At 44.0% G+C, this 27,176-nt stretch overlaps 1 protein-coding gene across 1 annotated transcript in view; it reads right to left on the bottom strand.

The window, feature by feature from the left end:
* The window catches only part of CELSR1 (cadherin EGF LAG seven-pass G-type receptor 1), a 160,784-nt gene that overhangs the window by 91,223 nt on the left and 42,385 nt on the right, over positions 1-27,176 (bottom strand). The window contains exon 2 of the mRNA XM_062490779.1: positions 617-1,255. Coding sequence (XP_062346763.1) covers positions 617-1,255 — 639 coding nt within the window. The remainder of the gene's footprint in view (positions 1-616; positions 1,256-27,176) is intronic.

Below are 27,176 nucleotides of genomic sequence, written 5' to 3'. Positions count from 1 at the left end.
CTTTGATCTTTATTAGCTGTCAAGCCCATGATGAGGCAAATAGGTTCTTCAGCTGGCTATGGAGACAGGCCTGGAAGCAGCCAAGTCCTTCTGGAGTTTTATCTGACCATTTACAAACCAGAGTTGACTTAGAGTATTTCCCTAGAGTGTGTTATTGCAGCTTTTTGGGAACAAGAACAATTCCAATGCTCTGTGCTGGCTGATGACCATGGGCTGCAGCTCCTACCAAGGCTGTGCACCCACATTTACGCCCTGGTATGTGAAGGGACTTGGAATGGGTTTACATCCAAACCCATGAACCAGGAGATGTGTCCCACCTTCTTCCTTCCAGACAGAAGAAATGTGCTTGCATAAAGCATTTTTGAGCAGAAATTCACACAGCGCAAATCTCTTCAGCAGCTGACAGTCCCCCTGCACGACCTGGAGCAAGGCATGGCTCCTACCACCGTGCAGAGATATGGGACTTACCCTAAGTGACACCCACAAACCTTCTCCTGACCAGAAGCAGTTTTCCTCCCTTTGACTAAGAATGCCAGCAATTCCAGCTCGACACAGACCTGGCCCGGCTGATGGTCTAGCATATAAATCACGGGTCAAAGATAAGATAAACACATACCAGTGTAGTCCTCGTAGCACTCACAAGTGTATCCCCCCTCTCGGCTCCGGCAGAGCCCGTTGCTCCCGCAGGGGTTGGAGTAGCAGAGGTCAATTTCTGTCTCACAGTAGTCACCCGTGAAGCCCGGGGGACAGCGGCACCGCAGCCCGTTGATGGGGTGGATGGGTCGGAACAGCACCGTGTTGGAGCTGATGAACGGTGCCGAGCTGTCGAACTTCAGGACAGACACGCACTTCATGTAGTTCTCACAGGGCTCGCGCAGGCAGATGTTGTCGTCGAAAGGCAGCACCCTCTGAGTGGAAATGGTGGTCAGCAGCGTCCTGTTGAGGTAGATCTGCTCCTGCAGGTCCTCTGAGGGGAAGAACTTGTTCCGAATGCCGCCAGGGAGCAAGGCTGAGAAGGTCACGTTCAGGATATTGGAGCTGACGTCCGTGTCATTTTGGATGTTGAAAACAAAGATGCCGTCCTTGGCAGTGGAGAGCACGGTCGCCACCCCCTCCACGAACAGGGACAGGAGGGGAGAGAGGAACCTCTCCTGGGACATGTTCTCCAGCCTCACTGTGATGCTGTTGGTGAGCATGTCGTCCGTGATGATGGTGACACGCAGCGTGCAGACTGCAGTGACGCTGTGAACGCCATCTGAAGGGACAGAAATCACAGCCATGTCAGAGAGCAGGCTTCAACCTACGGACAAGGAGGCTCCCAGAGCCTCCTGAAAATGAAACAGACCTGCCAGGCAATCAGTTCAGAGCGCCAGCATGAGAGAGGGAAGTGTATGCACCTTCTGCACTTATTACCACCGCCTTTTCTCAAGAAAACAAAATCAAGTATCTTAAGAAATGTAACTCAAAGGATCCGAGACATCTCAAAGAGGCCAGAACACGTGGAGAAGATCCCAGGCAAACAACTAGCAAGGGTTAGTGTGGAAACAGTCTGAGGGCCCCATGATGGCCAAGGGAAGCCAAAAGGAAGGGGAGTCTCATGACTCATGGTACTGGGAAGTTATTGCTTTTCACAGCACAATACCATAATTATCTTCTTCAGATTTGATCTCAGGCTTACGGAGTCAAAACTCTGCACAGACAGAGAACTGTGATCAGAGCTTCAGATATAAGTCATCTAAGGAAACAAGACTTCACATTTGAGTGCCACAACTTCTTCATTTCTCACATGTAGCTTCTTAAAAATATTTTATGAATATTAGAAAAAAAAATTAAATAAAGTATGCCTGTAGTGACATTTAAAAACTCTTCCACTTTATCCTTCCTTTAAGGCATTTTTGATTCTGCTGTGGCTGTTCTGCAATAAAACCCATAATTATAAAAATACAGCTCTAATACCTGACACTGGACTGAGCGATGCCACTGTGTAATTTCAGTAAACCCTGAGGCTTCCAGTAGTGCTGTGAAGGTACAAACTGTAGATTATTCTGTCATTATGGATAATAATTATGACACAGTGAGTGCTAAATTTAATCCAACTTCAATGCAAGTGTGGAATGGGAAGTTGCATCATCACTGAAATCAAATCACTTACTCTAAATCTGTCTCATTGCTAACATTGGGGGCTTATTAAAATACAGATTGCATTACAGAAAATATGGTTATCATTAGAGCAGCATCTAGAAATCCCAGATGAGATCAAGAGTGGCTTCTGATAGGAAATGCTCCTTCTTAAAGATGCCATCGTGTAAACAAACAACTTTAAATGGGCATGAGTTCATCTCATGAGAGACATGAATTGGTTTGAGTGGCCAGTATCAGTGGGGTTAAGAACTGAGCCCAGTTTCCTCAGGCTACAGCTCAGTGTCACAGCCTTGGTCTGAAGTATCCCAGTGATAATAATTCAACAAGTAACCTGCTATTAAGCCTGATTTCAATTAAACCACAAGCTATGTGCAAAAATGGATTTTGAATCAAATCAATGTAAAATTACATTAGGAACTGCATTTAAACCAACTAGTGTGAGATCAAAATTCTAACAGCATAGACTGCTAAATGTCATTTTGCTAAGGTTTGTTATCTCAAAGTGTAACTTGATGACCTATAATTGTCACACAGAAATAGAACAGAAAAAATCAGAATGATTTCCTTCCTACTCACCATCACCACTTCATCTCAAGTGACGTTTTGTTTAAAAAGAAATGTATTGTTGGAATACTTTCCTTCCAGTTTTATAGCAGCAATATAGTAAATCACAGCAGAATAATTAACAAATTTGGCTTTTGACTTCATCCTCCTATCAGGTTGTCTGTAAAAGCTCAGCTGTTGACTTTTTCCCCAATGAAGCAACTTTTATGCAAATAGAAAAATCTCTTCCTCTCTGTGCTACTTTAACTACTGCCTGGCTAAGACCAATCAGCCAGGAGGGGTCATTGTCTGGAGTGATCCCTTTGACTTCTCCCAGGTAACAAGTGACAAGACAAGGGGCAATGGCCCCAGGTTGCTCCAGGGGAGGCTTGGATTAGGTACAAGGAAGAATTTTTCCACCAAAAAAGGTGCTCAGGCACTGGAACAGGCAGCCCAGAGAAGTGGTAGAGTCACCATTCCTGGAGGTGTTTAGAAGATGTGTAGATGTGGCCCTTATGGTTAAATGGTGGGCTTGGCAAGGCTGGGTTAATGGTTGGACTCGATCATCTTAAAGGTCCTTTCCAAAATCAACAATTCTATGACTCTATGATTCTATGTGCCCATCACAGAAGCTCACATACCAGCTTTCATTTTCTCCCATGTTTGTAAAAATCTTTATCTTCTCACCCTCGGACTCATTCTAGAAATGTGTAGTCTCAGCTTCCATCAAGACCCAAAGAACCTTTCCAAATGATTGGTAGCCTAAACCCTCCTTGCAAACTCCTCCTATATGGTCTGTGGATTTCTGGCCAACAGACACTACAGGATACCAGTATTTTCATAAATTACATCCTCACACAAGTTTACCCATGTCTATCATTTGCACAGCTCGTTCCCCTGAAAACCGAGAACAAACTATTAACTTTTTTTTTCTCCTTAAACAACTGACATTTGCCTGTTTGTCCCATAGGGTGTCTGAACTATTTTGCTATTTGTTGCACAATATGGTAAAAAAGTTCTCTCATGCCAGCCAGAATGCTGGACAATGAGTCCTTTTTTTAGGAAAACACTATGATCTATAGGCCATGGTATGTATAGTAAGAAGACAAAATACAATCCACTGTCTGACAATGCAGTAGAGTCTACAAACTGTCATAATCAATATCAACTGTCACAATATGCAAGAGCTTCCCAGCATTCACAACAGCTATTCTGACACAGTTAATAAATCACTGGAAAAAGCCTGGTGTCAGATACCACACAGCCTCCTTGTTCCATGGGCAGCACAAAAGAAAACTGGGCACAGACATATAGCTGCAAAATGAAGTTGTGTTTTAAAAGCCAACTCAGCTTTGTGCAACCCTGTTGCAGAGCATTAAAAATAAAAAGAGAGTAAAAAAGGAGCTGAGCATGTGTACCATAGGCAACAAAAGAATGGCCCAGCTACAGAGCTGGCTGGACAAGTGCCTCTTTCATATCACCAGTTAGGCTGAGAGCAGCATCACAGGATCTGATCATCTATTCATTCAGAAACTCAAGGAAAGTTGAAACAATCTCTGGTTTTATGAGACCAAATTAGTATATATTCTGCTTTCAACAGACAACATTCGCTTTGAGGTTGGGAACAAGTGCAATAAAGAAAGTGGATTTTTTTGGCCTTTTTCGGGAAATCATTTAAGCCCTAAATATCCAGTAATGTATGTGTTTTGAGATTTACAATCAAAATACTCCATGAATGTTTAAAATGCTTCCTGCCAGAAACACCAGAGAATTATCATTAGGAAGTACTATTTTGTGGAGTGGCAATACTTCATGGCCTTCAGTGTTTGAGATGCCCAACATATGTAGTTCCCCATATGCTAAAAGGGCTCAAACCATCTGAGTTTCCAAAGGGTTTGTGATAAGGAAACCCCTATCATGCTATGGCAGGTGCAAGATGGTTTCAGTCAGGGGTGTGAAACAACCTTCAAGTTGCTCTGCTGGAAAATTCTGGCTACACTTTACTCCTTGGAGCAGATCTTGGAACAGATGATGGCACACACATTCCCCAGGCTTAGCTGTCACCAGTTCTCACAGCCATCGTGTGGAGGCTTCAGCAAACCAGCTGTGTGCAGGAGTCTTCCTGAAGGAGCTCTAAACACTCAGATCATGCTGGCAGAAGGGATGTGCAGGCATCCTGTGAAGAGTGATTTGAGCACACAGCCTGGATCTTAGCAGCCCAAGCCACCCAGACAGCCTGAGGAAAGGGAAACACAGGACAGACCAAAGGAGAAAGAAAAAAAAAAAAAAGGATTCAACCAATCCTTTTGTTGACTTGGCTCCTAAATCCCTGTACCAATGGCTTTTGTCACTTTGCCCTCAAATTTCTCTTCCATAAAAAGGGATAATAGCACTTAACATGTACACTGTGAAGTGGGTACAAATGATGAAATGCTGAGACACTGGGTTACAAAAGCAACACGAATGTCCTTGAGAAATCACAAAAGGTTCTTTTAAGAGCTTTTGCAGACCAGTCTATCAAAAACAAGGTGGAAAGATTAAAATAAGACTCTTACTGTCTCACAGACCCGTGAACGAACAAAGAGAATTCTGAACAGCCTGGTGGCTACACCAAAAATGTGTTCGTTACAAATGTGGTCCCTGCACACCAAATTTTTATTCTGGCAATATTATTCTGTGTACCATTTCCACAAAAGTGCTCTCTAGAAGGTGGAAATCAAAGCAGAACTGTTATCTTTTGAGTCATTGCCATTGCTGAAGAGGATACCTAAAACTAGAATTACTCATCTTCATCCTTCATCAAATTTATGAAATGATCTAAAGCAAACACATACCCTGATGCATTACAAAGAAACCAGAAGACAAGAAAGGCTGACAAAAGCTTGATGCTCTCTAAAATACATTAATAATTAGAAAATTGACTAAATAGGCATTGTTTCATTATTACCTTTACTTTACAACAAACTTTATCACATCTGATACTTTAATCTCTGCTTTCTATCTTCTGGCAGTCTATAAACCAAAGAATTTTATTATCTAGAAATGTAAACACTGTGAAGTTTAACTGAAATGCATATTTGGCAATGGCAACACCTGGCTAGAAAGGTCTTTTTGTTTATATTTTAAGTTTGCAGAAATAAAACCAACACTTTTTTTTTAGCTTATTACGTACAAAGATCTTAGTACCAATTTTGAAAGGTGCATACTTTTTACAAATACTTTAGCATCAGAGCTTTCCTACACAGATATACCAATGCAAACCCATTCCAGTTTTGCTTTACAAACATCTGGAAATAGCAGATGCCAGTCTTTATGACAGCCATGCAAAATCCTTGGGTAGTGATCCACAGGTTCAAATGACCTCTTGGTCTTCCCAAATCCTAAGAAGCAGCCGTGGCCACAGGTAGCAGCCACTGCTGGGTAACAGACCTTGGAATGATCAAAGCTGCATCCCCATTGCTTTCCAGCCATGTCTTTACATATGGGAGATAACACACACCCAGTCCAGCACTAAACCTGGGATTACTGATGAGGATGCTGTGCTTTTAGTGTGCTCTCCACCACTTGGGTGGCAGCAGCACATCAGTAGCACCAGGTCACAGAAATGAATATTGCAGGCAATGCTTGGCTGTCTGAGCAGGGCTGGCACCCAAACCACACTTCCTGCTGAGCAAACAGCAGTAAAAAAACAGCAGATGTCAATGAAAGTGAGACACAGTGCACAGTCCTGCACGGAGCTTTAATCTGCCAGCATTGCAGGGCTGACTCCTTTCCTTGCATTGTGCTTCCACCACCATGGAAGCAGACTTAAAATGCATAAAATATCAGTGTGCTAATATCATCCCTTCCAAACTATTGCTTACTATTATTACTACAAAGCTTCAATTCCATGAGTAGAAATAAGAAGTCTATGAAGACCCATAAGATAAAATGGGTCCTTAGAACTCAGAATATCTTCTGTGTTATGGAAAAGTTCAGGAGCTTATAATGCAAAGAAAACATCCTGAAAGAAAACAAAAGGCACAGAAAATGGCAGGTGGAAATCTAAGTAGAGATTCCTTGCTGAAACACCAGGAAAACATGACCAGAAAGGAAAAGAAAAATGGGCATAATTGTGAATTTACAGATATCTCATGTCAGGGTTATCCCAGTCAGCAAGCAGCCTCACTGAGGAAGTGTTTCAGGTTAGAAAGTGTGTATGACCCCAGTTTTAGTGTCCCCTCTGGGAACCCTGGAAAAGGAAGCAGGGGATGGCTTTGGTCTTAGCTGTCCAAAAGACAAGAGCAATGTCCAGTGGCAAATATCCTCTCTGTGTTCCTAAAGAGTCCCTGTTTTGTAGCAGGAACAGCTCAAAGTGCAAAGGCCTCTTTTGCTAGAGAAAAGTGATCTTAAATGGTACAGTAACAGAAAAGTAACATCAACGAGAAATACACTCCATCACTTGCTTTGCAAAAACATAAACATATTGTGTATAACGTCATATTATTTCACAGACAGGCACTAATGAATTCTGTCATAGCCTCTCTTTCCTTGGAATTGGAAGCACTGATGATGAGCAATTCTGTCATTATACGTCAAGTTGGATGTAACTACACAGAGATGACCATGATGAAGCTTACATTATTGATTTTGTCCTTTTGTTTCAGGCTGCCAGTCAGCTTCCTGCATTTAGGAGCACTGACTGCCAACACAAGTTGTGGGCTTTGGAAACAATATATAAAAATAACTATCTATTATTCACACAGTGCCAGAGGTTCATGTCGGAACCCCTGCTCTGAAGAATGTCAAAGTCCAGGTCTGCTCCCAAACCCATTACGCCAACAGGAAGATTCCCACTGAGTTCAGTGGGCTTCACTCCCTGCCAAAATTTGGCCTAGAGCCTAATTCCCAGAGTCACTGCCAGTGCACTCACACAGAGCTTCACTCCCAACCCTGCAGTCCCAAACAAGAACAATCTGCCCAGGAAATGGCACAGGGTTGAAAAATCAGAACAGCAAGAGCAGAAAGCAAAACACGAGGGATGAGCAGGGCAAGCATGTGGGCACCAGTAACATGTCACATGGACTGCACCTCCCGAGCTGTAAAATAGGCAAGGGTTTTCCTAAAATCAGGTGTCCATATTTGTACCTCAACATCTCTCAATTTCCAGGATGAAAAGGATGAGCAGCTGCAGCCACCCTTCAGCAGATGCTCTGTTTTGAAAACATTGGCCAGTGTTGCCCAGCATCATTTGGAGGAAAGAAGGTTTGGAGCACTCACAGAAGAGAGAAGACAAGGATGTGTTCCCTGGTGTTACAGGGGTATTTTAGATTGCAAGGTGAGGTAAAGCAGGAGGCAGCTGAGGTACATGGTATGTGCAAGTACCCTGGCATACCCAGTCCTGACTGAGCTACAAGGACGGGGAAAATCCTGGCTAAGACACATCTTTAGGGGAAAAGAAGGTATCTGGGATTAATTACAGCAAGACTGGCAGACTGATGGAAGACAAGCAACAGTCCACACTAGCAGAGCGGGTGCCAGTGTGTGATTGTGACCAGCTCTTCTTACACCAGCATTAACCACATTACCTCCAGCACCTTCCTGCTGCCACTGTGGCAACTCAGAGCAGCCCAGGGGTCTGTCCCAGGTCACCCAGGCCACAGGGTCTGCACCTGGGGCATGGCCATGCCAGGCTGTGCCTTGTCACTGCACTGCCTCATGGCAGCATCCCCACTTGTGAAATTATGTCAGGGTCCTTGCAAGCAACGGAGCCCAACAAGTGTGTTCAGACACTTCCAGGCAAAGCCACCTCTTCTGCTCACAAGCTGAAGGCACTCTTAATTTCAAGTCAAACCTTAATGTACTTCTTTTTGCAAAGAAGATGAATGTCTGGGACACCTGGGGAAAGTGGGCAGTGGCACCTGGGGCTCTCACCCCACAGTTCCCTTGACAGCAGCCACAGCTGCACCAGCTAAATCAAAGAGCTAAAAATACCCAAACTGTGGGAGGATAAATTGTGCATAAAGCAACAGTGAATTCCTGATGTGCATAAGAGAAAAAAACAAACCAATTTTGGCATCATTATCTTTAATGCAGCCTGTGCTGTTCAGGATTATTTACTTTGTACACAACACTGAAAAGAAAAAAGAGCATATTTCAGTCTGCAGCTTGAACAGGGGATTAAGAACAAATTGATGCCAACTGGATTGCTCAACACTGTACAAGATTGCTGTTCTGAAACCAGCACCTGCAAGCTGAGAATTTTTAAATGTTAATTGGGTTGATAACACTAGTCTGGGGGAACATTTCCAGAGGGTCAGAAGTAAAGCAAGTTGGATCTGCTGGCAGGAATAAGCATTCTTGAATTCTACCTGCAGCAAGGCTGAAGATACACCTAATTTCCTTGAACACTCTCCCACAGGATCACTTCTTGCTCTTCAGGTACCTGGTGCTCATGGGCTATACCTTCTGTAGAGGATGAGATGCAGGCAGGGGATGCTGACACGGATGCAGGAGCAACAGGTTGAACAAGGAAACAAGTCCCTTTCCTCAGCAGGAAGCAGAAGAAGAAGGGATTCAGGATGCTTAGAGGGAAGTATGATATGTGGGAAGATACCATGAGCACGCTAACAACCAGCTCCTTACAGACTGTTTAACTAAAAAGGAGATTTTCCTTCTACCTAAAATGCAAAGCCATTTTCCTTCTGGGCTTTGCACACCTCCCTGTACCTCAGCTGGTTTTCCTTGTTAGAAGGGACTGGCCAGACTCCCCTGCCTGGCCGGCTCCACACCTGCACATCCTGCCCTGCTCTGAGCCATGCCAGCCTGGTGGGATGCACAGGGAAGGAGCCCTGCAGGGACTGAGCCATGCCAGCCTGGTGGGATGCACAGGGAAGGAGCTCTGCAGGAACTGAGCCATGCCAGCCTGGTGGGATGCACAGGGAAGGAGCTCTGCAGGAACTGAGCCATGCCAGCCTGGTGGGATGCACAGGGAAGGAGCCCTGCAGGAACTGAGCCATGCCAGCCTGGTGGGATGCACAGGGAAGGAGCCCTGCAGGAACTGAGCCATGCCAGCCTGGTGGGATGCACAGGGAAGGAGCCCTGCAGGAACTGAGCCATGCCAGCCTGGTGGGATGCACAGGGAAGGAGCCCTGCAGGAACTGAGCCATGCCAGCCTGGTGGGATGCACAGGGAAGGAGCCCTGCAGGGACTAAGCCATGCCAGCCTGGTGGGATGCACAGGGAAGGAGCTCTGCAGGAACTGAGCCATGCCAGCCTGGTGGGATGCACAGGGAAGGAGCCCTGCAGGGACTAAGCCATGCCAGCCTGGTGGGATGCACAGGGAAGGAGCCCTGCAGGGACTAAGCCATGCCAGCCTGGTGGGATGCACAGGGAAGGACCTCTACCCTGCTCTAGGCTGTGCCAACCCTTGGTAGCATGCACAGCCCAGGAACCCACCTCGCTGCTTCTCCACAGCCAGCTGCCAGCCACAATGCAGGTTCCAGATTCCCACTGAAGACAAGGATTTCCATTTAATGCTAATGTCCATGGAAATTGTGCATCTTTCAGTGCTCATCTGACTTGCTCAGCTGAAAAACCCCACTCTTGATCTCTACACCAGATAAATTCATAGACTGACTTGCTGGGGGGGCTCCAGCACCACCCAAGGAGCTTGATCTTGTTTCATATATAATCCAAAGTATTGCCTAATTACCGCAATAATCTCTGAACTTAAAAGGGAGAGGGGTTTAATATCATTCACATTTTAATTCTAATTAAATGCAGAGCTAAATGTTCTTAGCCAAAAGACAGTTTCCCAGAAGACTTGCATGGCTTGCAGCCTCATCTTGCAGTGTGCCACAGCGGTGGCCACAGTGGCTTGGGTGGGGCACTGCTGGGCAGGCAGAGATGCCAGCCAGCACTGGGGTGAATGATGCCCAGGCACAGGGAGCACTGCTGCCACTCACCCCACAGCCAAAGGGCTTCTCCTGGGCCTCCACCTCCCCTGCTGCAACACAGCAGTCGAAAATCCATGAAAGCACTGGACCAACAACTGCAGTCATGGGATGCTCCAGCGTTAAACCTCCATTCAGGACATGATTTTCAAGTAAATGATGCATATTGTACAGAGGATATAAGAGCAGTGTGTTCACCCCGAGATGCTCTTACATCACCTACCCCACTTCAAAAGGGACAGCCCCTGTGTGGGGTGCCTGGCTGTCCTGCTGGGGGAACAATCCATGGGGCTCCTAAAAGCCTCCATTCTCCTCACAGCTACACATCCCCTACAAACATTTTTACTAACTGTGTCTGATTAAAGCAAGAGCTTCCCCAAGCAAGCCAGAGCTCTAGTCAAATATCTCTCTTTGCAGTTTTAAAGCAGGAATGGATGAAAACTGTTTTGAGGATGGCAAGGGTGAGGAGAGAAGAACTGGGGTGGGGGCCTGGGAATTTCAAAACTGGGAGCAGTGATAAGGGAATTGCTTCTCTGCCTCACAGCACCTGTACTGCATATTAGTAACCTCAAAGGTATCCTTTCAAAACAGCATCAGCAAAATGAAATCCACCAGGTTTATTTTTCTAAAGGTCTCCATATTCCCATGTTGCTTTTCCCTGGAGATAATGCTCTGCTCCTTGCTGCGACCCCCAGTGAAATCACAGGGACACTTCCTGCTGGACAGGGTTCAGGTTTGCTATCTTGAGTGGGAAAAAAAAAGAAGGGAACAATGAAAAAAAGACAACAGTTATGTTTTTCTGATGTTACTTCTGTTTACAGACAAGCTTTCAAATCAGTTACGTATCAACTGAAACTTATTGATCCATGGGGTGATGCAGACTTGCCCAGCTCTCTGAAACAGAAAAATCACCAGAAAAGTTGGTACCTCAACAAGTTGCTGACTGTGCTCATGTGCTATGGAGGCCCAGCTTGGAGAAATAAGAGGGTTTTTAGGCATATGGGCACTTTTAAATTTCTTTTTAAATTTTTTTTTAATTGGTTTTCTATGGTTTTTGTCATCCTAAGCTATTTGCAAACTAATACAAGGCAAAAACAGAGAGCTATCTATCTGGGACAAGGCAAGCAATAATGGCTAATAATGGTGTCAGCTTCCATATGCACCAGGCACAGGAAAAGTTGGTTCAGCTGTTCCTTCTGCCCCAGAAAACTCAGACTCAAAGATGAGGAACCCACACAAACAAGGTAACACTCTCAGGCTGCTTCAGTTCTCAAATTTTTTGATGGGAACCATGATGGGGCATGGATGTCTCACTTGTAGCACACATGTCCAAAGGAAAAGATTACAACTCTGCCTGTTCTCTCTCAAGTTCAATTAATGTTTAAGAATTTTTAATAAGAAGTAGATCAAATTCAAGAGAAGAGATGGGGTCCGTCATGGTCCATCCACTGGGATCTGACAAAAAATGCACCCATCTCCCACAGTCTGAAAAATTTAGACTTTCAACTAGCTTCATCCCATTAAAAATCACTAGAAAGAAAATATTCAACAAAATATCACATTTTCCTTCATTTTTAGTTTCAAAGGGAATAGATTTTCATTTTTCTCATCAGATTTTCCGCTGACCAGTTTAGCTGGTCTTTTCTATTGACTGAGGTCTGCTGACTTAAGCAGAGTGAGAAGCAAATAAGCAAATCAGAAACTTGAGGAAATAAATTTAAGCAAATAAGAAATGTAAATTTAAAAAAATTGCTTGCATCATGTGATTAAAGAAGTAAGAGCACAAAGAGAAACAAGCAAAACCACCCTTACCAAACTTTACAAGTTTTGGGAAGGCCAGGCACTGGGAATATTTATAGGGAAAAGGCTGTATAGGCAACCTACACAATCTTCTAAAAATGTCATGCAAAAACAACCCCCTTTTGATTAACTAACCACCTACACATCACTGGCCACTGGCAATGAGATCATGGTGGGTTTGTCTGAATGGTCAACTGAGATTATTCTTGGATCCCTGCCCTTAAAACCAGAATACTGGACAAGAATCAAAAGAGACAAAGCACTTGTTTCCTGTTTCTGTAGTACTGAACTTGCAGTGGGTATTTTTCTCCCCAGAACTTTTCCAAAGACAAAAGCAGCCCCCTATACAAAATGGGGAAACTGGAAGAGCTTGGCTCCTATCACTCCACATCATCTTGGGAAGCTGATGCAGAGAAAGGGCAGGTCAATTTATGACAGAGGAAAGTGGGGAACACAGTGACTCAGAGCCACTGGTGAAACACAGAAACTACACTGATCTTCAGGAATGATACTGTAATCTCAAATGCCTATCTAAGGATTCCTATTCAGTTCAACGGTAGAAATGAAGTCATGATTCACTTCTTTTAAGATTCAGATAAGATTTTCTGCCAGACACTTTGTATGACACGAATCTGGAGCAAAATTTTGCATTCTAGGACTATCGAAAGACTATCCAACAAATTCCATAAGGAAAAGTTTCTCTTTAAAGGAATTTGCTATAATGGATAAACAGAAAAAATCAGTGCTGTTGATACATGCTTGATCTTAGCACAGCATCAGCAGGGCATCACCTGGAGCATGCCAGGCTGGGCTCTGCCAAGCAGTCACATGTTTTATGGCTAAGAGCAGGATGACTGTGTCTTTCTCTTCTGGGTGATGGTTCTTTCCTTCCTATTCTGCCAAATTTTCAGGCAATCCAGGCGAGTTGTATTTGGTGAGACCAGGGTATTCAACAGCAAACAGAGCCTTACCACCAGAGCATGGCAAAACCCAGCAGGTATGTGCCCACCACAGAGAAGGGCAGGGTGACTCCCTGTGACACCTGCATCATGCACAGCACAAAGTCTTCCCAGTTCAGTGAGATTTAATTCACCATTTCCAGGCATCCCATTGAAACTAATGTTTCCACCAGATCACTGGACATCTTAGCATCTGTAAAAAAGCCTTCTCTTTCAACCCAAGCAGAATTTCCAGGTGTAGAAGAGGACATACACAGTGAAAGCTGGATATAAGATGACCTTAATGGTGCCATGGAAGCTAGCACTTTTCAACTAGCATGGAATACACTACCCATGGGAAAAAAAGTTTCATTGTACATTGAATTTTCCCAGGGCTGTTTGTATATTCTACAAAACCTAAAGAATTTATGGATCTCCTTCATTATAGTAACAGTAGATTCCTATTAATATCTTAAAATGCATTATTTTTCACTGTTTTCGTTATGTTTTATAGAAAAATGTAAAATGCTAAGCATATGTAAAACATACTCAAAAACTGTCACCATTAATGTTGAGCCTTAAAATGTAAATAAGTCTGGCAAAACATGAGAATCTTCATTCCAGGAATCCCTACCCCTATAATCCCACTGATCTCAGCACAGCCTGAGCATTACAGGACTGCTGGACATGAAGCCTTCAGCCTGAGCTCTGAGACTACTTTGGTACAACATCAAGAATGTGCAGCTTCCTGAGAAACCACTGAATCACTAGGATGAAATTTCACCCAGCATTAGTAGAGGTTCATCTTATCACCTTTCTGTAAAACATACCAAACTCCTGTGTCCTCCATTTGTATGCATGCAATATGAGATAAATGCTATCCCTGAGAGAATATAAATCCTTACATTATTTTTAAAATATACTTTTTAAAACTTAGTAGTACACACTGTGAAAAGCAGCTGTCTTTAAAACAGGATTTTTTTCCAGGCAAAGACCTTATCTGAATTCCTGCAGGATGCTTCATACTGTGGAGTCAATTCCCAGGAGCTCAGACAATTGCTGAAGTTTAATTAGTAGAAAGCATTTGTGTTTCAGTGTCCAGTGCACATCTTTTCACCACCTGAGCTCTGAGGTCAACTGGACAGACAGTACATCAGCTCTTTGGACCATGCATGCCTTTGAGTCCAGACATTCATTCCCTCTCTCCATTTATAAAATTAGGCTTATGCCATGGCTCCAACTCAGTTGTAGAGTTCTCTGAAGAAAAATGTATTTTAGCTATTTTTAAGTTTCCTTGGTTTTCTAAAACCTCTTTAGCCCTCTTTATATTTAGTCTGATATTTCTCTATCTGACCAGTGCTGAGCATCTTTATGAAAGAACTTCCTAAATGCTGAAAAAAACCACTCAATTTTAACACCTGCAGACATTGTACCGCATTAATAACCCCAAAAACATCCCACATGGGAAGACTCCCTCCTTCTCTCCACAGGGCCTACCAGAAACCCCCTTCTGCTTCCCAGCCTGCAGGAATCCTGCTGATCCCTGAGGTGGGGTCCTAAGACAGCCAAATCCTACCCATAGTGGTCCACAGTTGCAGGACCTCACAGCACTGGCTGCTTGAAGCACTGACTTCCCTGAATGTCTCACAGGTGGGCTCCTGCAAAAGGGAACCAGAGCTTCAGTATTTGCATGGAAAGAACTATTTCTCTCTGGATGTGACAGCTGGTAATGGGGAGAAAGGCAAAGCAGCTGTAACCCAGATCAGGAGGTTTATAGGGCTGTCAGTGTGCCCGTGCAGCACAGGAGGCAGCAGGTCAATGCAGGCTGATGTTAGTGGAAAGGACAGGAAAAAAAAAAAAAAAATAAAGATGTGCCAGGCAAGGGGTGGCTTTGGCATCTAGGTCAGAGGGAGCACAGGCAGGAGGCTGGGTGGGGGCAGGTGGTGACCACAGAGATGCCCAGCTGTCACCCAACCCAGCTCCACAATTTGTCACACAGATGTCATTCCTCATGCCAGAAAACTCTGAGCAAGATGCACGTGGAAGTGTTGTGACAGGTGGCTGCAGTGTCTGGAGAATGCATCAAGTGGAGAAACATTTCTACCAGAAATCTTCCAAAACTGTGGAAGTTCTTGATCTCCAGCTCAGGCTGACTCCCGTGACTGCTAACAAGAAAAGAATGCAGCTCTTCCTCCACCACCCCTAGAAGAACAGAGAATTGTCCCAGAGAAGCTGGCTTTTACGCCTCTATTTTTTTTTCCTTTCTGTCTTCCCAGGAAAAACAAACTGCTGCATTTGTAGCTACAAGGACATGGAGGTAGAAAAGGACAGCTCACATGGCTGTTGTATTCTGAGCAATAATGCAGAAGCAAACCCCAACACTGCTTTTCATGGTGGAAAACTGCTCATGGGCATGAAGCCCCTGGTGTGAGGTGGGTTTGGCCAGATACATGAACTCTAACTTCATTACAGTAAAATTTAAAAGCATTCTCCCAGTTGAAAAACATATCTTCTACTTTGGTTCCATTAAAAGAGGGAACAATCTTCTAATTAAGGATGGATGTAAAATTAGAAGCAAAAACAAACACCAAAATTTTAGGATGGATAGATGCGTAATTAAAAGAAAAAACAAAACAAACAAAAAAAAACCCCATGAAAATTTCAAAGAATGTTCAAGCTCAAAATAAGATATTCTAGCCCTGAAAAAATCACCAAATTTGTCTTTGTGTCCTTTTCAGAGACCTGTTTGGCAAAGAGGACATTTCAGTCTCCCCATACGGAAATCCAATGCCACACTCTTGCTTCAGGACTGCTGCTGGCTCCTTGTTTACTGGATAAACCCTTTCACATTTGTCTTTGAAAGAGGCTCTGTGAACAGGAAGCTGTGCTGTGACACCAGACTCCTGTGCTCTTTAAAACAGCTCAAGCTCTGTAAATGACCTCTCTCAGTTCTCTTTCTCAGTTGGCTCAAGACATCTCCTACATGTTGTTTCTCCAGCAGTAACCTGAGGCTACAGAAAATGCTCTAACAACTGGTCAAAGTTAAGCCAGCACCCAGCAAAAGGAAATATCTTAATATGACCTACCTAATGCACCTTTTTTGTCTTTAGATGTTTACACTCAAAGTCAGAATTTAGGGGGTTTTTGTAGAGGTCCATGACTCATACCCAGACACTACCAATAGATATGATATTATAATTTCTTAAAATACAGCATTCATTTAACATCTGCTGCATTTCACTGACTGAGTCACCTGGAAAGCACAGGATACTCTGGAGATGATGGAAGTACAGAGAAGCTCCTAAGGTCTCTGAGTGCATCTTGTACCTCTCTTTCATAATTGCTTTTATTTGCCAACCAAGTAGTGATATTTCTGTAATTATTTAAAGTACTGAGCTTACTTGGTGCATGCTGTGCACTGCTGTGCAAGGCATGGGATTTGAATAATTATACTGTCCTAGAAAATACCAAACCAAAATCCCAAGACACCAGCAGAAGCTGAGAAATATCAAAAGAAATAACGTGAAAACAAGGTAGTATGAGCATGAAACAGACTATTTCTCTATTATCAGTTACCACTATAAAATAAATTGTGTGCTTCCCTCTCCTCTTTCCAAGCACAGAGTAACACATTCAGCAGCACTGAGCTCAAAACAGTCTGTACCCAAAGCAGCAAAGTAACTGCTTTGATCTGGAACACCTTTGGTGTACTGCAGTTATTTGAGGTTTGCACACAGGCACCAGGAGGCAGAATCTGGCCAAATCACTTTAAAAAGACTGAACTGCTTGAGATAAAGACCTGAGAATCCACCTCTTAATACAGCATTGCTCTAATTTCTCTTCTTAAAGCATTTGCACCAGTAATCAGAGGTGATCACTGAGCTCCATCCTGCACCTTTAATTAAAGTCTGTTTCTGAAAGCCCTGTCTAGAGAGACTAATCCCTCTCTACTCAGCTGCTAGACTTGCACAGCAGGGCAAGGAGGCAGATACACGTTTGAAGAGGTGAACAGGTCCCAGTTTGGCACCCCAAAATGTCACAAAACATCTACTAATACTCAAGCCAGCAACTTCAAATGCCAATTGCCAAGAGTTTAATTGCCAGTAAAGAAGTGGGCAGAGAAGCACATGCAGGGGAAAACCATGAACGTGGATACGAAAACTAATCATTCAAGGGTAATAATAGTTTTTGTTTGGTACTACATGTGTGGGCCCGGGTCCTGTCAGCCCTTGCCTGAAGCTGTGCCTCTGCTGGAGCAAATGCAGAGAGCTTGCAAAGAAAACTGTAGGAAATCCTCCCTCAGGGCTCAAAAGAGATGGGAAAGAAAGGAGAGCTGTCACACCAATAAAAGCAAGTGGAGTCCTCAAAGCAGTGGTGTGGTGGCTCACAGGATCCTTATGAGCTAAGCAGTAACATCAGAGAGCTACCATGCTGCTGTAGAAATGGCATATCAGGATCTCCATGTCATTAAGGTCACTCTGCAGCCTTTACCTGTGATACATTGCCACTTACCCTCTGCTCTGTCAGCACAGCAGGGCTCCATCTCCCAGCATCAGATTTACCCCACAATTCATCCCCTCTCAGTGTCAGTGCCCTTCTCCACCTCCCAGAGTGACCACAAAGTCCTCCCTCTGTTTCTCACTATAAACTGCTCTCTTCTGGAGCACCAGTGGGAACCTGCCCTCCTGTGATGGCAGGTGACAGCAGGTGCAAGTGGCTGCAGCCACTGATGCCCTCCTCACACGTTAATGTGGATAAGGGAAGGTCCCAATTGCAAAGGTAGGTGCAAATCCACAGAGACAAATGGCCTTGCCCTTCCACCAACCCTCACCCTGAGTGAGCCTGGCTAACTTTTTACCATCTCTTTTTTCAGCCCCAAAGGGCTGTTCTGTGTTCACCTGGCTTTGGGTCTCAGCAGGCTGCTAAAATGCAAGGAGATAACAGAAACAAAGCAAAGGTATCTCTTGCAGAAAAGGATTTATGGACCCGGGGCATATGTTTGTGGAGAATTTACTGTGTGGGCTTAGAGACTGCTCAGACTGACTGAGCTGCAGCTCCTGCAGAGAGCAGTGCATGGAAAGGGACAGAGGTAACCCAAAACTCGATTAAGTCACACTGGAGAGGCAAGCATGAGCCAAAGCCTGGAGACAGAGAGAGGACCTAGGTGACTGTGACTGGTATTTCACAGCGAAGAGCCAAAACCCCTGGTCTGTAACAAAGAGAATGGGATGTGATGGTACCTTCTGGGAGTTTAGGATGGGATTAACACAATAAACACATGGAGGGTAGATCAGCTCAAGAATACCGGGGAATTTTCTGAGTCAGTATTTTCAAGTGAAAACTAATGAGAAGGGCGGCAGGGAAGTCAGTGCTTAATAGGATCATGTTAGAAACGTGTGACTAGAAAAGCCAAGAGGAAGGCTCCTCTGCAGCTGCTCTGGTACCCACTGCAGCTCAGCAGAGACTGCACAGCAGCCAAGGCATGCAGGAGTGCCACAGAAACGAAGCTGCAGTGGCAGGGCTCACGGGTGCTTTCTTCAATGAAAGGTTAGTACTAAGATTAAATGGTCTTAAGCAAAGAGGGTGCTAACCTCCCTGTGCTCACAACTGACAGTTCAGAAGAGCTTCAAGATAAGTGCAAAACACCAGAGGAGGCACTTGGCTCAGAGGTCTCAGTACAGGCTCCAGCATAGAGTGTAAAAGAAAATACAACAGTTTTTCTTACTCCCTAAATATACATTCTCAGCCCTCAATTGTACAGCACAATATACATTACAAGAAGCCAAGCCACACATGGCACACTGATGGCTGGTGCTTGCCTCCACTGCTGACAGGCCTCCAGTATGTAAACATCTTCCTAGCACAGACATGCCTCTCAGGTCTGTGTAATCTGAGTTTTCTGCAAGCCTGGGGAAATGCCTGAATATGTTACTCTGCAAAGCCAATTCTGCTCCTATTTATGGCTTAAAGAAACCCTGAAAAGTCAAAATACTAATTTAAAAAGTGAAATATAAGTGCTTGGTGACAGCTACGTTGATGTACATACACACACACACACAACATAGAGGGTATGGGAAAGAAGTGAGCTATGCAAAAATGTAATAAATGATGCAATTTGTGACCTAGGCAACACCACCAAACAGAGAACAATGATTCTTGGACTAGCAATGGTGAGAGAGAATGGAGGTAGAGGAGTGAGTATGCAATGCTAGATGCTGGTAACAAAAACCCCTATGACAATGAAAAAAATAAGGAGGTAAAACATTACGGGAGTGAATAAACAGGACAAACCCCAAAGCAGCTACAAGAAGAAACCAAAGTCAGACATCAGGAACAGACCACAGCACAATATAAACTCGCTTGGCTTTTCACACCTTGTAAAGAGGCAGGGAATTTTAACACACTGAGCATTTCCACACATGCTAGATTCTGCTAGCAGATCTACAGAACAGCTCTGTGATACAGAAACAGTAGAATCTAACTACAAGAAAAGAGACTTCAGAGGACTTAAGGATTAAAGGAACAAACTAGCTGGTAATGCAACATGTGGCAGTTTAGTGCTAGTAATGAACAAACACAGCAGTCAGCATAGTTAAAATTGATCAGCTAAATTGTTAATTTAATTGTTTAATTGTTAATTCTAGCAATGCATCCATCTGCAGGATTCAGACATGACAGAAGCCAACTTAACCCAACATCAACTTCACTGGTTGCACTTTTCTTCATATAGACTAGTTACTGATAAAAACGACACATGATAAAGGTGCAATATTCAGAGTACTTTTATTGGAATCACAGAAGTAATTTCCAGTCCACCTGGACTTGAGAGATGGTCACAGAGCGTTGAGTTCACAACTGCAGCCTGTGCCAATCCAACACTGATTTACTTTAACTCTTACCTCCTGCCTCTGCTTTAATTCCTCTCTCCCTCCCCAACTCTGGCTTGGCCCCAGGCACTCCAAGAAGCCACCCAGAGAAGGCACATTTCCATTTCCAGCCGGGACTCCTCACTGAAGGAGGGTTTCCCAGCCAAGCCAAGCCTGTCTCACATGCAGGGCTGCTCATCCTCCAGCAGCTCCCCCTGCCCTGGCCCCTGCAGGACCAGTCTGTTCAGCTCAGTTAAACAGTCCCTTGTCAGTGTGCCTTGACAAAGGACAAGCTTTCCCTCCCAGTGAATGACAGAGAGGGAAGCTCCTGCATTTATTATTTATTATTTATTATTTATTATTTATTATTTATTATTTATTATTTATTATTTATTATTATTCAGGCTGATTTCAGAAGGACATATGCCTTTACTTAGCCTGGCGATGCCTGGACAGGGACCGAACGATGTTTGGGGATTTTACAAACAGGAAATACTTCGTTTCTTTTCTTGATACCTTTGTTACAAAAAGTTACTAAGTGGCTTGTGTAAATTAGTCCGGAAATACCTGAACTTCTAGTTAATATACTGACATATTGATAAAAGTAATAATAGATTTTTTTTTTAAAAAAAACTGAGTATTTACAGAACTTCTGAATCTTCCCTAAGGTCTCCTCTTGAGCCACCTGATAACAATTCCAGTTTTAAGCTCTGCTTCACCAATAACGGGCATTTAAAAAATATTTAAAATCAAATCCCAGCCATCCAGAAGGCTCCATCCAACCAGCACCTCATGCTTGGCAAATGCACTGTACTGTAATCCTCCTGCTGCAACACAGAAGCTCTGTCTTCATCTATTGTCCTCAACCATGAGAAACCTTCTTCCATCCTCCCCATACCTGACATGCTCAGGAGCCTGTTCCTCTTGACACTATTGCCCCAGAGGAAAAAAAAAAAATTACAAACACTGTCTTACTAGCTGGAAATGGTTTAAGTGTACTCCTCCTACTTGCAGAGCTGAGAGTAAGGAGCTGAAAGATGATGTGCGTGAGAGTTCCTTTGATAAGAGGCCAAGAAGTGACATGAACAAGATAATCAGGCCTTCAAACCAGACATGCACATCTGGGACAGCTATCTCCAGCTTCCATCTGACAAGAGAATAATCCTGCTAATATGAGCCTTTCACACCAGGCTGAGTGCCCCGGCAAAAGAAAAATATTAAATGAGTTTAATTTAGCTTCACTCTGGCTCTTTCTGGTGTCTGAAACACTGACTCATGCCATGCAAGAAGAGGTGGGATTTTGCTACAAGGGGTTTTGTCATGGGTAAATTAAATCTCAGTTTGGTCACTCTGGAACGTTTTGCACTAAAACTCCAACTATATTAATTTTGAGTGCAAAGAAAGTGGTCTCTCATATAACTGCACATGAACCATCCAAAGAGCCAAGCCCTGAACCCTGATGTCATCATGAGGGAGAGCAGGGCTGTGCCCTACCACGCAGGGTAGGACTGTTCTCACTCAGCACCCTGTGTGGTGCAGGATAACCACACACAGTGAGGATACCACCAAGGCATGACACACCACCTCACTGTCACGTCCAGCAATGGGAGTGTCCAGCTGGCCCTCTCGCCATGCTCCTGCATGATGGACTCTGTGGGAGTGGTGAGCTGTGTGACACAGCAGCAGAAGCATATGAAACATCTGGCTCCAGCTCATATTGGCAGGGAAGGAGGGATCAGCCTCCAGAGCGCAGGCTGGGTCGGTCGGGAAATGCCCTAACTCCCAAAGAATGAGCAGCTCGGCTCCTGGTGGCTGATGTCAGCTGCTCCTGACTTCTCTTGCCTCAGGTGAGTTGATTCATTTGTTTTATAGACATGAACTATGAAGTATGAAAGATGCTATTGTTCCTTGAAGATCCCCACAGGATGCAGCTTCCACTCTGTTTGGTCCTGGTTTTTCCTCCTTACCAGTAGTGCTGAACCACAACTACACAGCCCAATACTGCCAGTTTTTGAGAAAAACAGGTTGAGGTCATTCCTTGACTGACCCTTATTTTCCTTCTCCTGAATCCAACTAGCCAAACTTCTGAGCACGCAAGATCATGGGCAAAAAACTGAATGCAGACCAGGCTTCTGCTTTCAACTCTTTCCCTGATCTGGTTCTCCTTGCCTCCCCTTTGTTTTTTCTCACCAGTCTGGGGTGGGTAATGAAGACAGATTATGCATTTTGCCTCCAGCAAGAGTTTTTGTAGTTCAGATCAGCTGCCTCTGACTGGAGTAAATAATTCTGGTACAAGAATGAGATGCAATGCACAGCAAACTGAAATAAGAAAAACCTGATGGTAAATTTTCTGGTTGCCTCAAGAACAGACTCTACCCTGACCCTCTGTTGCCTGCAGCAGTTCTGGTGCTTGACATATTGCTGCTCTCCCACAAAGAGCAAGACCACACATGCACCTACAGCTGTTCCAGAGGTTGATCTGGGGCTGAGACACACAAATGTCTGCTCGAGACACTGCCCTAGTGAAGGTGACAGCCCCACAAGAGGTCTGGCAGGACATTTTGTGCCAGGCTGGGACACCCTGCCTAGCAAGCATGGCAGCTGCAATCAAGGTGCACTGCAGCCTCACCGGAAGAAAGCCAGAATTTGGATGAAACGAATTAATACCAGCCCAGCAATTAACAACCCACAGCTCTCAGTACAAGAAAATCAACTACTGAGCCATTTGAAGTGTAGCACATGTACATACATGAATATACTCAAAGGGAGCTTCAAAAGATACACTGGGGCAAGAAAGAGGAGGAGGAGCTGCAGAGGCTGAGTGCTGCCCAGAACAGGAGCCTACAGCAGTTTTTGTCTCACTGCTTTTTTGCCCGTTGCCTTTCATAAACAATGTTTGGGAGAAAAAGCCTCCATAAATGTCAACAATTGCAGTTTATTAGATGGTCCATGACCTATTTGTAAACCAACTAAACTTCTAAATTATATTTGCCTTTAGATGGTAAGAACTACACAAAAAAATGGTAGCTTTTTTGAAGCTATAGGAGAGCAAATTACCAGGTTCCGGCACCTTCCTAACAGCTCAGCAACTTCTGGCACAAGCTCGTTCAAGGAGGAGTATGGAAAAAAGAATACGTTTGTGAGAAAGAATGTCTATCATCTGTTATTGCTGTATTTCTCCAAAGCAGAGCAAACAGCCAAGCTCAGGTGAAGCTCAGACACACGGAGCACACCTTCCAAGGGCACTGAAGAGGGAAAAAATTCAGCTGGTTAACTTGTATAGACTAGCATTTATAAGGTTTCAGCAATGTTTTGAAACATGCTGGGAGAAGCACATCAATCTGTCTCCATTAGGCCAATACTGGATAGCTATGGGGTCTTCAGCCTTTCAAGGCTTGGCACCCAGGGGAGTTCTTCCTCCTCACATCAGAGACTACCTTTGCCAAGAGAAATGAAGGAAGTTCCTGGAGAAGCTGTTTCTGCAAGGGATGACATGCTGCAGACCCTATGATCCATAGTACCACCAGGCAAGCCAGTGGCACCCTGCTCCTGATCAGTTTTATCATTAGCCTATGTTTCTTATTCCTCATTTTATTCAATGCACTTATTTTACAGGACACGGAGAATTAGCACTGAAAGACTTATTAAAAGCAAAATTATTTCACTAAAAACTAAAAAATATTTATGAGCTGACCTTCTGGCCCCAAATTAAAGTTTACATTACAAATTAAAGAATTGTAAGACAAGCAAAATAATGGCTTCATAGAACATAGCAATTAAGCAATTTAAACAATAGAAAAATGCACTGGATGTATTTCAACTGAAGATGGGAACAGTAATGCAACACCCTTTCCTGCATAAAGGTCATTTCATTTGCCACCCCAGCTTATTTGGCTGATCATCATAATTCTACCATTTATTACAGCACGTAAAAAAGGATTTTAAAAGAGAAAACACTTGCAGATTTTTCCTCTAGCCCACAGTATGCAGCTAATTACTATTAGGAGTTTCACTACATTCCTCCATTGCCACTCACTCCAATACTCCCTGCCTGGGCTGCCAGCTCCTCTACATGCCAGCACTAAATTTTGCTAACATGCCCCACGTGCAAGTGTCCCCAGGCAGGGCACGGGGCCACTGCAGCAGCTCCCACTCCACTGCCCACGAACCCCTGTCCCACTCCATACCCACCCACGGGCTCCCGAGCACCACCTGCACCAACACCTCCTGGAGCCCCACTGGGAAAGGGCTGCAAAAGCAATGGCTGTGCTTTTTGGGCCACCAGATTGAGCACCAGAATGCCCCCTGAAAAGCACATGTTAAATTGAAAGCACTACGCAACTTCCAAGGTGCACCAAAGGGTCTCTCTCTGTGCTGTCTCTCTGTTTGGGAGATCACTGTTTCAGAAACAGGAGTTTGAGAGACTTCAAACAGCTCCATGTTCTGCTACTGAAGCCTCCGCAGATCTTCTTCAGTGCAAGGAAGATGACTAAGTAATCCTCTATTCTGCATGAATATGGACAGAAAAATACTCCTTTCTGGGATTTTTGTTTGGTGTGGGAGAGAACTGCTGATGTTTCTGATGGCTCAGAAACTCTATTTGCTGAGATCTGAGATACCTCCCACGTCATGCCAAGCCCCCTCTGAAGAGTAAAAGGCAGACAGAAGAGTAGCCATCGTGAAAAAAATAATAATAAACTGGGAAAATCATTACAAGGTCTTGTATCCTACTGCACAAGTTCAGAAATGCTGAAGAGTAGTCTCATTGTCCCTCTTGAATTATGAGTGTCTTCCCAATGCAATTTACAGCTAATGTATACTTCTAGATCTCCTCAAATAATGTTTAATTCCTCGAAACATACACACACACACACACTAAAAACATCAATTAAAAATTTCGGGATGAAAGGTTTACAAGATTTTTTTTTTAACATGCTGAAAATCCCACTTGCTGCATTCGAACCTTTCAGCATTTTAAAGGGTCTTGTTGCAACCTGTCTGCAGATCACCTCTGGTTGCTTGGGAAGCAGTAGCTAACGTGTACAAAATACAAGACTAGTGACTAACTAGCACAGGAACAGGTATCTTCAGGGCAGGAATGACCTATAGCCAAGCATCAGCCTTCAGAAACTGAGGCCTCACCAGCAATCCTTGCTAAGGAGCTCTTAGAAGAGTCAAATGGCATCACCCTCTACCCAAACCTGTTTTAAAAATGTCCCAGTTTGGGAGGTGATTGATGTTCTGACTGTTCCCCCAAAGCTTTTCTCTTCCTCCTCAGTGCTCAGCTCAGCGGAGCTCATGGAGTCACCAGAGATTGTTTGCAAACATGGACAGAAGAACAGCCAGGATTCTCACTTCCATCATGAACAGGGTACTTTAACCAGCTTTATTTCCTTTTCTCTGCTCTATACATGGCAAGTGGCCTCTCCAGTAAAGCCTTTATTTGTGAAGGGTGGAGACATTTGTTTTTACAGTGCTCACAGAGACTATTTCAAAAACATTTCTTGCTTTCTGGCAGTTATGTTGTGTAAACAGAGAGAAAGGACTTGCCTATCACTGCTTGACTTCAGCTGTTAGCAAGTAATCCACACCTTCACTAAGCCTTTTGTGAAGAAAATGATAAAAAAAGTATTACTATCTAAACAACCACCTGATTACTATTTGAGCTCTTGTGTTCTACTAAGCTTGTGTTCACCCACCTGAAAGGCCTCTCAGAGAGTATAGGGATCAAGGAATTTTTTTTAGGTGAAGTAGCCACAGAAACTAGTCTCTCCTTTGAAAGGAAAAAGCAGAAACTCACAGCTGCACCTTGAAGGATCACATCTACTGAAATCCCTTTGCACAGCCCATAAAACTACTGCAGTCAGAACTGACACAGATTTTTGTGTATGTGTAAAGGGGTTTCTATCAGAGGCTGCCCCTCCAGCCCTGGGTGCAGATGTCACCCCAGTGCTTTGAAACACTTGAGACTTGTCTCCACATGCCATGAAGTAATGTAAATTTGCTCAAGAACAGAGCTCATATTTTATCAGCCCTCCATAGAACAGACAATTTTATTAGCAACTCTGGAGTGGAGTGTTAGAAGACAGCTGAAGAATAAAACCACATAGGTTCAGTGCACATTTCCAGGCAATCCCACCCAGCTGTGAGCATGTGTACACAGCTCTAGTAAAGCAAAGGAGCAGCAGAGCTTGAGCAGAGCAGCTTCACACCATGCTTCATGCACTATGGATTAAAGACTCAAGCCACCAAAACCCACTCAAATCTGTTTGGAGAAGAGCTGGTTGTTTTGTTGCAAGACACATTTGTCCCATTTAATCTGTGTATTTGAAGTCTGCCCAGAAGAAAAACACTGTCTTCACACTCAAAGATGCCAACCTGACATAACTCCATTGGTTTTGCAGGGGCTTACAGGGCTATTACTGGAAAGAGATCTTTGCATCCCTGGTTCCAGCAGTAAAGCTAACAGCTCTCTGAGTCTCAACCAAATGCTCAGACAGTAATACATCTGCCCTGGGCATATGAGAATGATCTGGAACACCCATCCCAGCAAGACCCATCCCAAAACTGCTTTTACAGTTCAAATCAAGATTTGCATGTGGTCTAGCCTACTTGGTCTGGCGCCCTGTGAAGTCTGCACCCCCTGGTTCCCAGCCCTTGGCAGGCTGCAGGCTGCCAAATTCATGTTTCATTGTCCCTGCATGCTGCTCATTCCTTTTGGCAATACCTGCTCCTTTTGAAATGTATGTAGAATGAAATGTATGAAAAGAAGGGGAAAAACCTAGGGACAATGTGTCTCTAACATTTCCATTAACCGAGTTTATCTAACATACTCTTCTTTTCCTGATCCAGCCACAAAGGGAAAACACAGAAACATACTCCTGCTCCCTAAGAACAACCACAGAGCACTGAGTGAATGCAACAGATCCTGTAGCCCCCCATTATCCCTATTAA

The sequence above is a fragment of the Cinclus cinclus genome, chromosome 4, assembly GCF_963662255.1.
Source record: "Cinclus cinclus chromosome 4, bCinCin1.1, whole genome shotgun sequence".
NCBI classification, from domain to species: domain Eukaryota; kingdom Metazoa; phylum Chordata; class Aves; order Passeriformes; family Cinclidae; genus Cinclus; species Cinclus cinclus.
This window is presented reverse-complemented; position numbering and strand designations above follow the sequence as displayed.